The sequence below is a fragment of the Bolinopsis microptera genome, chromosome 6 (genome assembly GCF_026151205.1).
Source record: "Bolinopsis microptera isolate Bmic1 chromosome 6, MBARI_Bmic_1.0, whole genome shotgun sequence".
Classification (NCBI taxonomy): domain Eukaryota; kingdom Metazoa; phylum Ctenophora; class Tentaculata; order Lobata; family Bolinopsidae; genus Bolinopsis; species Bolinopsis microptera.
In genome coordinates this window covers 14,923,105-14,941,057 of record NC_087077.1, presented here as the reverse complement: position 1 = coordinate 14,941,057, position 17,953 = coordinate 14,923,105, and the positions used below count along the sequence as shown (strand labels likewise).

Genomic DNA, 17,953 nt, shown 5'->3' with positions numbered 1-17,953 from the left:
TAGTTCAAGTTGCTAGCTCTTCGTTAACTATTATATATCCTTGTTATTGCGATTGGTGACGTGTCTCAAGTGATATAAATAAGATATTTAGATATGAGAGCGAGCGCTAAAAGTAAAACTAAATACGGTTTTTACTCATTCGATCTTTGATCTTAAACTATTCCCCGTTCAATTTTGGCATAAATATGACGTCAACGTGCAGAATAAAGCAAGTTACACAAATATTTCATACCACATACGTATCAAATTGGATGTGCTTTCGGTGGAGATATAACGCGGGTCGTTTAGTTATGGTTTGGGTTTTAGCATATAACTTTAAGTATAAGTATATTTTACCAAAACCCATATTCATGGGTAGAGTGGACCGCTGCCAGTGTCTCTCTTTCCCAAACAAAAGGAAATGATATTAATTTGATTGACCGTTCTCAAATGCAAAATGATACCGAGAATGAAATCGGTCGCTCGCTTTTTCCATTCATTCACGGTTTACGAATTGTAATAAATTTCGATTGATTACATCAGTCAGATGCTGTAAAAATCTCTTTGGGTTGCGTTCGGATCGATACCTAGTATTTCGGGGTAAGGGTAGTAGTTATTGCTTATTGAATTAGCTGAAGTTTATTGAATCTTTATTGCCGAGTACAGCTGCCTTTGGGTAGATCTTCTTAATCTATTACAATTGTAAATGAATGGGAAAAGCGAGCGACCGATTTCATTCTCGGTATCATTTTGCATTTGAGAACGGTCAATCAAATTAATATCATTTCCTTTTGTTTGGGAAAGAGAGACACTGGCAGCGGTCCACTCTACCCATGAATATGGGTTTTGGTAAAATATCATCTCTTTTTGATTATAATGTCAGGGTACTTTATAAAGTCGAAATATAAACTGATATCTTCATTAATTAATAAGGAGGAAGTTTCAACGATTTCGAAATTTTCCTTTAAAAACATTTCCTTGTGTTTAGGTAAGCATATCGGTCGATCACTGACTGAATATGCCACCTAATACTCATTCAAGTTGGCATTAAATTCATATATAATGACATTAAACTGTCGTGGCAAAGCAGAATTTGTTGGAAATCACGAATGAGCAAAATTCTCACCTTTCGCACGTGCAAACTTTGAGCGGACGTTGCGTGCGCATCCAATATTGAATCGCCGTAAATTTTTTCATGTAATTGTTTTATATATAGCTTGATAAGCATGCAAAGTTTCAAAGTATTTCAAGAAGAACTGTAATCACAACGGCACTCTAAAGTTGACCGAAAATGACGAAAACAGCAATTTTCAGTGATTTTAGCAATTTTCTATCAATTTGGGCGTGTCCCCACGTGTGCAACTTTTCGATTTTCAACTTCAAAACTAGCCTAATGCACAATTTATACCTATAGGAAGCAGAACTGAGCTCCTCAACTCAAGGCATGGCCCAACACCAGAGAATACTAAATCGCAAAATTGACGTTTTTATAAAATAATTCTTCAAAAAAGCACAAACTTCAATGACGAATATCTTTATGAAGGAGCAAGCTAGAAAAACTTTCCGGTAGATTTTCAGAATGCTTGAACAATTATCTAAGGTGAAAATCTCCTCAGATTTTGAATAAAATTACTCCTTAATGGTTTAAAATTAATTGTAAAAGTTATTACTTTGTCAAAAATCAAGTTTTAAAAACGGTTAACTTGATGACGTCATCAAGGGGTGTTTATGACGTCAAATAATTTTTGTATACAATGTAAACTAAAGTGTAAACAATTATTTGCAAGACCTGTGGTCGGAAATGGCTTTATCTTTTATACTTTTGAATCTATGGACAATTAAATACAGGCTACAATTGACTGGCAAAGCGTCTATCCCTGAATATGTATGTATATATATATATATATATCACGACAATCTGTCGTAAAACAGGGGTTCTAGAAAACCCATTTCCCGATACTCCTGAAACCTGAAACTTTTTTTGCAGTCGATTTGATCAACGTCTAGACGCCCTGAAAAATTTCAGATCTCTAACTCAATTTTAACATGGTTTTTAAGGCACCTGAATATGGCGATTTTGGGTTTTTTACCGAATTTCGTATAACAGTGCTGGCGAGTATTTTATGCAAATTTCTTAAAAATCTCAACATAACTATTTTTTATTCCTGTCATCTTTGACATCAAATTAGAATGTTTTGAACTAAAAATAATTCTGCTTAACGACTTTCGATGAGTCTTAATGCCTGGAAAACTCCTGCCGGAGGCGGCGGCCTTCGGCCGCCGCCTCCGGCCGCAGTGCACGCTTCGCGTGCACAAAAGAGGCTTGTAACGTGTACCAAAGGGGGTATAATAGTAAAGGGGGTATAATAGTAAAGGGGGTATAATAGTAAATGGGGAACATAGTATACCCACAATAAATGCAACGGTCGTGCTTGCCAGCACTGTGATACTCCAGATAAGAATTTAGTTAGGAATAAGATTGCAGGGGTCAGAGTAGAGAGTTTGGATCTGAATAATCTCTTAGAGCCATTTATTTCTAAAGAATTACGTGTTTAACTCATTAAGTAAGTCACAATATCTAATCTTGTATGAGTTTTTGACTTTTAATAATAATAGATAATAATTATTATATATATTTTTGAGTAAACATAACATTGGCTATAGTACTTTGGCCGGTCCCTAACAAACAAACCTGATAGTCGAGTGTAGAGTTATTCATCAGATCATCCGATTACCTCTTGACGTATCTTAACTAAATCATATATCATTTCAAGTCCGAGTTTAGACGCATTCCTCATTTCGAGGTGATTACAGATTAGATAATTGGTTTACAGCTCCCCCAAACCAATTATAAAGTTAAATATTTCGCTTCCGTTACCAGTCTCCACAGCTGTCGGATATAGTTGCTAGCTCTTCATGGGGTATTGTATATTCCTTGTTATTGTGATTGGTGACGTGTCTTTAGTGATAACAAGACATTTAGATATGAGAGCGAGCGCTAAAACTAAAAGTAAATACAGTTTTTACTCATTCGATCTTTGATCTTTAACTATTCTCCGTTCAATTTTTGATTTTGGTATCCTAAACATGACGTCAACGTACAAAATAAAGCAAGTTATTCAAATATTTCCTACGTATCAAATTGGATGTGCTTTCGGAGGAGATATAGCACGGGTCGTTTAGTTATGGTTAGCCTTAGGGTTTTAGCATATAACTATTACTATTAGTATAACTATAAGTATATACTCCAGATAAGAATCTAGTTAGGAATATGATTGGGGTCAGAGTAAAGGGTTTGGATCTGGATAATCCCTCAGGGCCATTTATTTCTAAAAAACGTGTTTAACTTTAAGTAAGTCACAATATTTAATCTTGTGTGATTTTTTGACTTGTAATTGATAATAATTATTACATTTTATATATTTTTGAGTAAACATTGGCTGGTTTACTGGGCGGCGCTTTGTAGCGCGATGCACTACTGGGTCGCGCGCGCATCAAATAATGCTTCTCGCAACCACTTCGGTAGATCGGCGAGATGCACCACTGTGCCTCACCGAGCTGCGAAGGATTGACATCGTGAATCAAGGCGGCGCTCAGCCTATGATCATTCCGTTGAATCTATATATTCGCGGCGGTTGTTCATGAACATTATAGCATGGGGTCCCCAGGTAATGGCTGGTACTTTGGAGTTTAGGCCAGTCCCTAACAAAAAACCTGGTAGTCGAGTGTAAAGTGATTCATCAGATCATCCGATTACCTCTTGACGTATCTTAACTAAATCATATATCATTTCAAGTCCGAGTTTAGACGCATTCCTCTTTTTACTTCGAGGTGATTAGATAATTGGTTTACAGCTCCCCCAAACCAATTATAAAGTTAAATATTTCGCTTCCGTTACCACTCTCCGCAGCTGTCGGATATAGTTGCTAGCTCTTCGTTGGGTATTGTATAATATCCTTGTTATTGTGATTGGTGACGTGTCTTTAGTGATAACAAAACATTTAGATATGAGAGCGAGCGCTAGATATGAGTTTTTACTCATTCAATCCTTGATCTTTCCATAATTTTGATCATTACAATTTCTTTCACATTATATATACACAGTATATCAGGTTGTATTGAGCAATCCCACATGTTCTGTAAAAATGAATAACGTGATCCATGATCAGTTATTTCGTATTTTTCCTAAGACGGTTATATAATATATATTATATCAATGTCTTTTATTAGTATTCTTTGATGAAATATTTTTCATTAATATCTTTGATTGATTGTTAATAGTTGTGGACACAACAAGAAAATTGAGAATAATCTTGTGCGAGGGTAGGGACCCAGATGTCGTTTCTAACCCAAATAAACTTTAAGGAGGCTTCTCATCAGTAGCCGCACCTCCTTACTCGGTTTCTGAACTGGAATTCTATGGGCTTCCAGACGGCCAGACCGAGTATTACCATCCCATCCTTCTAGAGTTCATCACAAGTAGCACCCACCTTGAAGATCTTTGACACCCAGACACACCCCATTGGCGAACAAACTTTGGATATAATCTTACATGCTCCCGAAGGAATCCCTGGTTTATGGTCTTTCTCATCGTCACCAGCACTTTCACTAGGTCACCAGCTCTTTCACTGAAGTCATCAGCCCTTTCACTGAAGTCATCAGATGTGACTCTGATCAACGGTATAGTTGTGGACACAACAAGAAAATTGAGAATAATCTTGTGCGAGGGTAGGGACCCAGATGTCGTTTCTAACCCAAATAAACTTTAAGGAGGCTTCTCGTCAGTAGCCGCACCTCCTTACTCGGTTTCTGAACTGGAATTCTATGGGCTTCCAGACGGCCAGACCGAGTATTACCATCCCATCCTTCTAGAGTTCATCACAAGTAGCACCCACCTTGAAGATCTTTGACACCCAGACACACCCCATTGGCGAACAAACTTTGGATATAATCTTACATGCTCCCGAAGGAATCCCTGGTTTATGGTCTTTCTCATCGTCACCAGCACTTTCACTAGGTCACCAGCTCTTTCACTGAAGTCATCAGCCCTTTCACTGAAGTCATCAGATGTGACTCTGATCAACGGTATAGTTGTGGACACAACAAGAAAATTGAGAATAATCTTGTGCGAGGGTAGGGACCCAGATGTCGTTTCTAACCCAAATAAACTTTAAGGAGGCTTCTCATCAGCTTAGCCGCACCTCCTTACTCGGTTTCTGAACTGGAATTCTATGGGCTTCCAGACGGCCAGACCGAGTATTACCATCCCATCCTTCTAGAGTTCATCACAAGTAGCACCCACCTTGAAGATCTTTGACACCCAGACACACCCCATTGGCGAACAAACTTTGGATATAATCTTACATGCTCCCGAAGGAATCCCTGGTTTATGGTCTTTCTCATCGTCACCAGCACTTTCACTAGGTCACCAGCTCTTTCACTGAAGTCATCAGCCCTTTCACTGAAGTCATCAGATGTGACTCTGATCAACGGTACAGTTGTGGACACAACAAGAAAATTGAGAATAATCTTGTGCGAGGGTAGGGACCCAGATGTCGTTTCTAACCCAAATAAACTTTAAGGAGGCTTCTCATCAGTAGCCGCACCTCCTTACTCGGTTTCTGAACTGGAATTCTATGGGCTTCCAGACGGCCAGACCGAGTATTACCATCCCATCCTTCTAGAGTTCATCACAAGTAGCACCCACCTTGAAGATCTTTGACACCCAGACACACCCCATTGGCGAACAAACTTTGGATATAATCTTACATGCTCCCGAAGGAATCCCTGGTTTATGGTCTTTCTCATCGTCACCAGCACTTTCACTAGGTCACCAGCTCTTTCACTGGAGTCATCAGCCCTTTCACTGAAGTCATCAGATGTGACTCTGATCAACGGTATAGTTGTGGACACAACATATATACACAGTATATCAGGTTGTCCTTGATCTTTCCATAATTTTGATCATTACAATTTCTTTCACATTATATATACACAGTATATCAGGTTGTATTGAGCAATCCCACATGTTCTGTAAAAATGAATAACGTGATCCATGATCAGTTATTTCGTATTTTTCCTAAGACGGTTATATAATATATATTATATCAATGTCTTTTATTAGTATTCTTTGATGAAATATTTTTCATTAATATCTTTGATTGATTGTTAATAGTTGTGGACACAACAAGAAAATTGAGAATAATCTTGTGCGAGGGTAGGGACCCAGATGTCGTTTCTAACCCAAATAAACTTTAAGGAGGCTTCTCATCAGTAGCCGCACCTCCTTACTCGGTTTCTGAACTGGAATTCTATGGGCTTCCAGACGGCCAGACCGAGTATTACCATCCCATCCTTCTAGAGTTCATCACAAGTAGCACCCACCTTGAAGATCTTTGACACCCAGACACACCCCATTGGCGAACAAACTTTGGATATAATCTTACATGCTCCCGAAGGAATCCCTGGTTTATGGTCTTTCTCATCGTCACCAGCACTTTCACTAGGTCACCAGCTCTTTCACTGAAGTCATCAGCCCTTTCACTGAAGTCATCAGATGTGACTCTGATCAACGGTATAGTTGTGGACACAACAAGAAAATTGAGAATAATCTTGTGCGAGGGTAGGGACCCAGATGTCGTTTCTAACCCAAATAAACTTTAAGGAGGCTTCTCATCAGCTTAGCCGCACCTCCTTACTCGGTTTCTGAACTGGAATTCTATGGGCTTCCAGACGGCCAGACCGACGACTCCGATGCCGCGAAGGAAAGTATGGAATCGAGTCTTGGATTTGAAACTTTACGGGGTGAGTTTTCGGGCTGTGACTCATCCCACATGATGGCTTGTGAAACGGATTGGGATGGCGAAACGAACTGTGCATATTTGAGCGTGAGTGCAGAAGGTGAATCAATGTCAGGTGACTTTGTCATAAGAGAATGCGTGCCAGCCGACGCCTCCACTGCGGAAATGGAGGGTACCGTATGTGAGGCGATGGTAGAATCTTTCGGAGAATTCGGATTCGATACTGATACTATGTCCTGCAAATTGAATGTCTGCAGTACTGATAACTGCAACATGAAATCCCAGGACGACGGAGAAAGGGAGAACTATGTATCCTCGGAAAGTAAACTAACATTCTCTTTCCTTCTCATCCAGCTTGTCTCTTTCCTTGCATTCACTCTATTTTAAGTTTAACAAGACTTAGACAAAAAAATGTAACGATTTATGTGACATGAATAATTATAACTATCGTAACGAATTATAATGTATAAGGGTAATATGTAGAGTAAGATTATTCTATGCAATTGCATGTAATGATAACGATAAGATCTTTATTCTTCGCGTCCTGCAATTTTAGTTTTAGGTCTGAAAAAATCAGTACAACACGTTTACTATCATGGTGGTCAATTGTATCGACATTTTTATATGTTTTGGGTGCTCATAGTTAAATTATACTCATAGCAAAATATGTTTTCTTTTTCTCACAACCTGGCTTTGTTACAACTATATTATGTATTACATTTTTTGGAATGGAAAGTTACACTGGTAACTTAAACTAATTGTATTAAAGATTTACTAATGTATAACTTCTGAAAATGGTAAGATTTGTACTTGTAGACTTCCGAAGCTTTTAAAACTTTTATGCTATTATATTTACGAGTTTAAATTTGTTATAATGTATAAAATATTTCGAAAGCATGTCAAAATATTGTGTCATAGTGCATAGCTTGATCATAATGGGCCATCGAGCAATTTTGGCATAATATGTTGCTTCAATAAAATAACTGCTCCTCCATAAATGTAATTAAAATCGTATGCATGGGCCTTTCAGTTTCACAGTCTCAGTCTATGCTGAAGCAGTGAAGCAATAGCTTTTGTATTGTCCGTTGTTATAGGCGGTGCACGATAAAAATAAACTTGCTCGGATTTTCAAAATTTTTGTACCATCGTTTTCTAGAGACTGTGAGAATTTTCACAGTAGCAAATTTATCATACCTTTTTGGAATGATCAGTGAATTTCGCCTAGGTGCCATATTTGATGGTGCGCGGCTTTTGGAGCAAAATTAGGTCTAAAACTTGCGTAATTTGACGAAATTCGTTGATTTTTGTCGTATTATTCTGTCATATCTTCGGTTCCTGAACATAAATCATGCTGAAAATTTGTCAGAACCTTCCAATCATACTTAACTACCGAACCTAATTTAGTTGGGAGAGATTGGCCTTGATTAAGAGGTCTTAAAATGACAAAATAGGTATAAATTCGTTGATAACTCAAATTCTGAGCATCGATATTGCTCAAACTAAATTAGGTTCAGTAGAACATAAGTGTTTACGTAAGCTGACCAAATTTCAACAAAATTTTTATATGGGAAGTATAATAACTTTTCGATTGTTTCCAAAATAATGTGCTGGCCGAAATAGGAGCAAAAAACCATTCAATGGTCAGCGCGCGCGTCTTATTGTCGATGGCACACTGCCTAGTTGTTAATGGACTAGCCCGGCACGCGCTACTTCGTAGCACTTGCCTCGGTTGACGGATGTTACTCGAAGTAATTAACATTAATTTCTTCGAAGTATAGCGCGCGCCGCTTTCTTCTCGATAATTTATCGACGGCAAGTGCTACGAAGTAGCGCGCGCCGGGCCAGACCATTAACAATGGTCAAGAGGATGACATACAACTGAACCCAATTTACTTGTATTGGGGACCTCAGGCTATCATGTTTATTAACAGAAATTAGGCGGAATGACAGGCTGAGCGCGGCCCAGTAAAACCCAATTGAACCTAGTTCCCACACAGTTAACATTCACATAGCCATGTGTTCACCTAACCATGTGCTTTCGCGCCACTTCGGGCGCGCTTGTTTCGTGAGGCGGCCGCGCGCTACTGCAAGCGCAAGGGCTCTGGATAGAGCAAAGCCATGTGTATACGCCTACTGTTGCTCTAACCAGAGCCCTCTCGCTTGCAGTAGCGCGCTTGTTTCGGTCGCGCGCTACTGCAAGCGAGAAGCGAGGCGGCTCTGGTTAGAGCAACAGTTAACAGGCACCCAATTTGACCATTGTTAATGGTCTGGCCCGGCGCGCGCTACTTCGTAGCACTTGCCATCGAGAAGAAAGCGGCGCGAACTACTTCGAACAAATTTAAGCGAGTAACATCCGTCAAAAACCCAATCAGCTTAATTGGATGACCAATCAGCTTAAATCCCAAATCGACAACTGAACCCAGGTTTTATCACAATTGCACTAAAATTGGAATTAATACGACAACTAAACTGAACCCTTGTCATACGTTGTCAGTTGTATGACCCGCCGCTTACTGGGCCGCGCTCAGCCTGTCATTCCGCCTAATCTCTATTGTTGTTTACCAACATTAAAGAAACTCGATAATGAAACGACATTGGTATGGGGTCACGACGTGATACAACTGAACCAAACGATCGGATTCCAGGTCCTCCTTCTTCGCAGGGGACTGTGGTCACTACCACTTTAGGATAGATCATGACCACTGTACAATATTAATAGAGCAAATAATAGCCTGAGGTCCCCAGGTAATTAGCAACTAATCTGTAACGTGATCAAAAGCAATTTTTTGTTCACATAAAACTTTACAGGGCAATGTTTTATTTTTATAATATGTTTCACCTAGCCATGAGTCTACACGTACTGTGTGACGCGCTTGTTTCACAAGTAATATTTATATATATCCTGCGCCGAATCTCTGTTATGTTTATGAACATAAACACCTGGGGTCCCCATGTAACCAGGGCCACGAGATGAGTAATTCAAACTAGTCACTCGAGTATTGAAATAAATTAGCCGAACTCTGTAAAATTTCGCATCTTTTACCCATAGCTCCTTGCTTTGGAATGAACAAATAAAAGCATGTATTTCTAAAGCAAATCGTATGATCTGCTGGATTGTAAGGAACTTAGTTATTGAGAAAAGACAATTTTTTTGAGAGTGAGTCTTTCTTCCGGAGCGAGTCATTCCTTACTGGAACAAACTCCCTTCAGATGTCAAGAACTGCTCGACAGTTTTAAGCTTTAAAGTTAAATTGGAACGATTTAAGAAAGAAATGATTCATAAAAACAGTGTAAATGATTTTTATTTTTGGAATGTTTTGAATGAAGTTTTAGGGAAAATTGAAGTAAAGTAAAGTAAAGTAAAAATTGTGACATAACATCATCACTAATGTCTAAAAAGCATCATCACACTACATGGAAAATAACTATTTCTCCATCAAATTTAAAGGTAATAATTTATCAAATATTAATCATGAATAAAAACAACATTACAAAATTTAATTTATTCATACTTCCCAGTGGAGTAAAGATTTATAAAACGTTTCTTTACTACATAAGGATGAAACCACAGATAATCATCGTGTTTTTCCTTATTACTGATATAACTGGTACCTTCAATTCTTGTTAAAACTTTAAAAAGTCATTTACAATACATTTAGAAATCATATTCTTTTTAAAACTTTTTAGTCCAATTTTAAGACTCAAAACTGTCAAGCAGTTCTTCACCTCCGAAGGGAGTTTGTTCCAATAAGGAACAACCCACTCTGGAAGAAAAGAACACTGAAGATTCTTGACCTTTGTCACACTCTTACTACATCTATTGGATGAAACCAGATTAAGACCTGATCTGCTTGGTCTGAACAAGTCTGAACCATAATCAGTCAAGCCATTAATAACCTTAAAAGCTTCAATAAGGTCCCCACGTATTCGCCGCTCTGCCAGCGTTGTCAAATTAATGATTTCCAGTCTACGGCTGTAAGGAAGAGTACCCACCTTATCAATCAGACCGGTAAACCGCCTCTGGACGCTCTCCAGCTCCAAAACAGTCCCCCAACTTCCATGAGCCACAACTGGATTCCACAATTGGACACAATACTCTAGATGAGGTCTTATCAAAGCTTTATAGATGGCTATCATTACACATTTTTCTCTAATTATCAAATTCCTCACAATCCAGCAAATCATACGAATTACTAAATAATTTAAGTTAGGGTTGCTATTAAGATTAATATGAACAACTTTACATTTAGCAGGATTAAACTTCAAAAGCCAAATACTCTCCCGGACTTCCAGTTTTACAATATCTTCAGCAACACTGCTGTGGTTAGCTGCATTACCAATCAACTTGAGGTCATCTGCAAATAATTTAATCTTATTCTTGACTATATCAGGTAAATCATTAATATAAAGAATAAATAGCAAAGGACCCAATACTGACCCCTGGGGAACACCAGATAACACGTGTTTCACCTCAGACCATTGTCATTCTACACAAACCCTCATGGTTCTGTCTGTAAGAAAATCTTAAATAACATCTTAAACTTTTCCTTTGACCCCAAACCCCTCCAATTTAGATAAAAGTCTAAAGTGGGGGACAGTGTCAAAGACCCAGCTATTTAAGCAATAAGGAGAGACATAATGAATATCTTTGGTTTCATCCTTTTGTGGCAAAGAAGCGTTTTGTAAATCTTTATTCCACTGGGAAGTTTTAATGAATTATTTATATATATAATGTATTGTATTTTATTAATTAATAAAATTGAATTTGATAAATTATTAATGTTGATGGAAAAATATATTTACGAAACGAAACGAAACGAAACACTGTATTTACTACCCCGCTACTATGCGACAAAGATATAGTATAAAGATAACTAAATAATTTACACAATACGGTGCCCATGTCTGAGCGGCTCTCCTCAAATAACTTTCTCTCCTCCTCGGAGCAGAAAGTTAAAAACAAAACACGGGTCTCCTAAATCAAAAAATACTAAATAATGTTAAAGAGATAATATCAGATTAACTGTCGCAAAAAATGGTTAAAGTATACATACTACATAATTGATTTTATTGACACACCGATAAAAACCAGAAAAACAAGAAGTGGATACACGGAAAACAAAAAATAACACAAAAAAAGACTAGAAGCCACAAAAAATAGCTTAACCAGGCTATAGCTGATCATATAAATAGTTCTTTAACTTACCCTTAAAAGAGACAATATTGTCGATATTACGGACATTAAGAGGGAGACAATTCCATGATTCAGGTGTATAGTTGCTGAACCGCCTGCTAGTTGCCTTCAATTAAGAGAACTTAGGTATCTTCATAAGAAGGTTGCATGCTGTTTTTGTTCTGGTTTTCTTTGACAGCTAACACTATTAATGCTAAGTACCAAACAACAAGTGGGAGGTGGATCGTTGGTATACCATTAAATCGATTTAACACCGCAATTCCAGTCGCAAGCCTGGGACCACTACTAGCAAAGTCACAACATCTACAAAGCTGCCATATAGCCTGACTGACAATTTTCTCGACTGACTGACAATGTTTCTTCTTTTTCCCCATTTAGAATACAAAGATTAGTACATTTTAGCTTATGATTAATATTATATTTTTACCTATAGTTTACCTAGATTATCATCTCTGTTCATTTGAACCAACTCTTGGAGGTACATTGGTGCCAATCCATGGGTCACTTTGAAACAGATGAGACACACTTTGAAAAATATCCTCTTTTCAACAGGGAGAATATGAGCTTTCTTGTAGAAAGGAGACAAGTCAGTATTTCTGTCATAGATGTCGTAAATGAAACGTATCCCTGCATTTAGAACAGATTGCAGCTTCTTCACTCTAGTCTTTGAAAGATTCATGTAAAGGGCATTACAATAGTCCAGCTTTGATATGATCAGTTGTTGTTGTGAAATCAGCTTTTTTTGCCGGTACCCTTAAGGGATTTCAAGTCAACTTATAAAATCAAAAAATTCACACACCAAACAATATCTCACTCCCATCGGGCAGAAATTAACCTTTAATAAATCATAGTAAGTAAATGTATAGTCTATAGAATATGCGTATGAAAACTTAGCCTAGTTAAATAAAACCTACTGGTGAGACTTCCTTCACGATTGCTATTCAGCAATGTATGGTCCAAAAATCATCACGGGAAATTATATGAGTAACAATCCCGTTGGCCATACTTCATCAGATCTCAAAAAGTCTGCACTACGAGTTGCTATACCAAATTTGAAATTCAGCGAAATCACGCACTTTATTCTAAACTCTTAAACTCAGCCCAATTGCACACAAATCAACAAAGAAGATAACAGATTAATCTGAGTTAATTATCTCTTATATGCATTCATTACACTCAAAACTTTTCCGTCGTTAATATAGTGATACTTCGACGGTTCAGCAGATATTTTCTCCTTTAATTGAGCTACGAGTTTTTTATGTGTTGCTTGTTCCTCTCGGTTTCTATCTGGAGCAACGAACCAGCTGTGGTAGGTTGTACAGAGGGACTTTTTCAAATGATTTGCTCTCGAGAGAGCCTCTTTCACTGATTCGTTACTATTCATAGTCACTTTGATTGGCCTCGGCCTACCATCCTCCCGTTTCTTCACACCGATACGATTAGCAGCTACAATATCAGAGTGGTTATTGTGTTGCAAAATCTTGTCCAGTACTTCATCTGCTAAATCAGCGGGGCACGTGGAGTAATCCTCCAGAACTCCGTGGACGATGAAGTTCCTGCTCCGAGTGTCGTCTTGAACAGCAGACTGTACTGCTTTCTTCACTGTCTTCAAAGTTGGAGCTTTATTGTCGCAGTTTTTCCTGGCAATTTCGCTCCATGTCTTCATCTCCGTTTTAATCTCAGTTTGAACAGTCTCCTGCACAGATTTTAGCTGCTCTCTCTGCACTTTTATCAGTTCTGACTTAACATAATCGATGGTACCGGCTGCAGATTTGCATAAAACAATGTTACTGATCAGTGATTTGGTTAAGTTCTCAATGAGTTTTGCCATCGTGTCCTTGTTACATTTCATGAGTGCTGCATGATTCAGTTCCTCAAATTTTTCAATATTGACAGCGTTCTTCGCAGTATTTGCAGTATTGACAGCTTTTAAAACTTTTTCCACTGATGAATGCAAAGCTTCCTCTTGTGTGTGTAGATCTGCTACGTTGAATTCCATTGTCAATTGTACAACAAACGGGCTGTACAGCACGGTGCTGTGTTAAAGTTGATAAAACAGCTGATAAGAGACGATTTAAACCGTTGCATAAGCTAGATAAAATGATTGCTACTGAGATAAAATGATTGCTACTGGGATAAAATGATTGCTACTGATAAAATGATTGCTACAGTTGTTTGACCAGCATGAGCTTAACTCTCTCATCTAGATACTTTCTGATAGTTCTAAGATTGTTCATTGTCCAGCAACAGTTCTTCCTAACGTTGTTAATCTGCCTTTCCATGTTGAGAGATTCATCTAGTAACACTCCAAGACTCTTCCAGGTATCGTTTTTACATACAGTTGGTGTAATAATGGTGTCACCAAACTTTATTGTTATTTCAAGGTCAAACTTCTTCAGTACCAAAGGCTTTCCAATGACTAACAATTCTGTCTTGCTCTCATTCAGTTTCATGAAATTATTAACCATCCATACTTTGATTTCAGACAGACAGTCGTTGATCCTACTAGTGACATTCTGCAGCTCCATGGGTCTCATCGGGTGGAAAGCTATATAAAGTTGTGAGTCATCTGCATAAAGCTGAATATCGAGACCATACTTTCTAGCTATTTCCTGGAGCAGCTTAATGTATAAGATGAACAGGATAGGTCCCAATAGAGAGCCCTGGGGTACCCCAAACAACAGACACAGGAAGTCAGATAATGAGTCATCTACCTTAACCTTGAAAAACCTGCCTGAGAGGTATGAACTAAACCATTTCAATGCAGAGTCCTTAATACCAAAATCTTTTGCCAGCTTCTTAAGAAGGATTGTATGATCAATCGTGTCGAAAGCAGCAGAGAGATCAAGTAGGACTACAATCACAATGTTGTTCTTCTGCACTTCTTTAAGAATATCGTCTGCCATCCTGACCATCAGGGTTTCACAACTGTGGTTCGCTCTGTATCCAGACTGAACTGGGCAATGCAGGCTGTTTAAATGTAAGTGATTGTTTAACTGCTCAAGTACAATCTTTTCAATCAGTTTAGACATAACTGCAAGATTTGAGACTGGTCTGTAATTCTTCAGAATATTTGGATCAGCATTCTTCTTCTTGATAGTGGGCTTGACCAGTGCAGTCTTCATCTCGGCTGGAAACACACCTTGCAACATAGAACCGTTTATTATGTGCAGGAGGATCGGTGCCAACTCCTGAGAGCATTTCTTCAACATGAAAGTTGGAATAGGGTCAAGGCTACAAAACTTGTTAGACATCTTAGAAATGGTGTGTAACAGGTGCTGCCTAGTGATGGAGTGAAATTTATCAAATGATGGCCCTGAATAGGTGCTTTCAAGATTCTCTGACGATGACAAGTTCCCTCCGATATGACTTCCTTCATCTTCTATCCCAAGTCCGATATCATTCACTTTATCCGCAAAGAAAACTTTAAAACTTTCTGCCAGTTTTTTAGTGTCATTACCATGTGGCCTTTCTTGGGTAGTTTCACCCGTGAGTCTATAAACTTTCTTGTACAGAGCCTTCGTATCTCCCGCAGAGGCTAAGAGGGCTTTTCTATTGTAAGTAATCCTCTTCTGTCGCTCAATGACAATAAATTTGTTCCTGAGGTTGACAAAAATATCCTTCTGTCCCTTGCCTTTCCTCCAGGCTCTCTCAGCTGCTCTCCTCTGCCTCTGTAAAGCTTTCAGATCCTGATCCATCCAAGGTTTACCTTTGTCTTCACTCTTCATCTCCTTACTGATCACAGGACAATGCTTGTCCATAAGTTTCAATAGAATACTATTGTACATCTTAACTGACTCATCAAGACTCTCAGAGCACCAAGCATCTCTTTTACAGAGATCAGAAACCAAAATATCTGCTTTAAAATCCTCAACCACAATACTTTTAAAATCACGGTAGTTCATCACCCTAGTATCATTCAAAGAGGTCTTCAGGCTCACAGACACTACAAATTTAACAAGAAAACGATCTGATCTAGTCCCAGATTCCACAATGTTGATAGAAGTTATAGAGCCTTTAAAGACTTTGGTCGTTATCACGAGGTCAAGAGTTCCTCCTTGATTGTGAGTTCTTTCTAGTGGTACACATTGGATGAAACCAAGCTGATCAAGAAGGGAAAGAAACTTTGCGGGGTAAAGATCTTTAGGTCTTTCAACATGTAAATTAAAATCCCCTGCAATCACCGGGGTTCCTGGCTTACCGGACAAATCACACAGGTATTCACTGAATTCTTCCAAGAAGTGGCACTCGGTGTACCTGGCCTTTTTGGTGTAAGGCGGTCTATACACATCAATAAGTCTGATTATCCCACTATTTGTTTCAAGTACAACTTCCATGACTTGGTAAGACTTGTACTTCTTGACTCTACCGTTGCTTTTCAACTTAAGGTTCTTATTGAAAATCATACCTATTCCTCCGCCACTACGATGCTTCCTTGGGTTGGATAAAATACCCCAACCAAAATCTCGTATCTCTTGTAGCTTTGCAGTATCTGCTTCCTTAAGAAAAGTCTCTTGAAGAAAACAGATATCAACCCCCTCATCAGTTAGGTGCTCAAGAACCTCTACTGTCTTGTTCACTAGACGATTAACATTAAACGTGGCTAAGACTAGTTTATCCCAAGCTCTCTTTGTCGAATCTTTGCCCACTGGAGATAAGATTTTTTTGATGTTTCACATCCGCTCGTTCTGGCCATGATATAACTCTGCTCTCTCACATAAGATGGGCATAATCTGTCAGCTGCAGAATGTGTCTTGCATTTATCTTTGACATTCTTGTCTTTACTGTTGCTGCAGTTCGTACACTTGATACTAGATCTTCGGCCCGCCGTTTTCTTCTCACAATCTTTCGATTTGTGGGCACCTGCACAGTAGAAGCACACTGGGTCGGCATTATACTTCTTACACTTACAGTAATCACTGCCACTCATGTGTCCGAAGCTCTGACAGTCAAAGCACTGGATTACATGATACCTATCCTTAACTTTATACTGTCCAAGATCAGCGTGTACAAAGTCACCTGACTCCCTTATAGACTGCCTGATTTTCACTGACACTTGTAGGCATGCCCAGGTCTTGTTTTTCTCCAGGAAAATAACCTTGAAAGTGTTGTTCTCATCTTCAACTAAACTCTTAATGGAACTGTTCTTATCAAGGATGCTCTGGCGCAATTCTTCAGATGACTCAAAATCTCTCTTGAGATCATACATAGTAAGCTTAGGTTCAAGCATTGTCACGGTGTGGGATTTTGCAGACACTTTGTAGTCAACACTAAGAGCATCTTTAGCTTTCTCCATAAGTTCCTTGTTCTTGAATATTAACCTTGCTGTGCCTTCTTTGACACCTGAGACCCCCTTAATAGGGATGCTGGGCAGTATTGATGCGACATGTTTCTTCACCTTTGAGGACCAGAGTTCTTCTGTTATCTTATCTGCCTCATTCTGCCCTTCCAGAGTTAAAGTATGAGTCTCACTGGGTCCGAGATTGGTCTTAATCTCAGGTATAATATCTGGACCACCTTTATTGTGCTCAATGAGAATTTGTCTAAATTGTGCTAGCTCCTTTCTCACTATATCTAGTGCCTTGGTAGCTGTCCCTTCCTGTGGTGCAGGTGTGTCTAGTTTAGACTTGGTCTTCAGTAGTGACAGGGCCCTCTTACTGAAACTGTATAGTTCCTTTATAACTTCAAACATATCCGGCTTGCTATTCCCTGTGGGTAAGTCTAAAGAATCTGCAATTATAGTATCCAACTTCTTCTTACCTTTTAAACTGTCGTTTAACATTTCTAACTCCTTTTCCATCTTGTCATAGACATCAGTGATAACCATTGCTGTAAAGGATTTGAGACCTCTCTACTTTAACTCAAACCAAATAAATATAGTGGTAAGTGCTGAAAAGTACTTGATAAACCCACTAAAAGCTGTTGGTCGTCGTTTAAAACGCAGTAAAAACCTCAAATTATTTGTTATATAGTAGTGTTG

The 17,953-nt window shown here is 38.6% G+C and overlaps 2 protein-coding genes across 8 annotated transcripts in view; both read right to left on the bottom strand.

Annotated features, from left to right (window-relative positions):
- LOC134816349 (phosphatidylinositol 5-phosphate 4-kinase type-2 alpha-like) overlaps positions 1–17,953 on the bottom strand; it is a 110,487-nt gene extending 92,534 nt beyond the window's left edge. For 3 of the 7 annotated variants that reach the window (XM_063825151.1, XM_063825154.1, XM_063825155.1), the window contains exon 1: positions 17,925–17,953. The gene's annotated coding sequence lies outside the window, so the exon portion shown is untranslated. The remainder of the gene's footprint in view (positions 1–17,924) is intronic. The other 4 variants (XM_063825156.1, XM_063825157.1, XM_063825159.1 and 1 more) reach the window with 2 other exon arrangements.
- LOC134817427 (uncharacterized) lies at positions 14,139–16,379 on the bottom strand. The gene has a single exon (XM_063826568.1). The coding sequence runs from the start codon at positions 16,377–16,379 to the stop codon at positions 14,139–14,141; it is 2,241 nt and encodes a 746-aa protein (XP_063682638.1).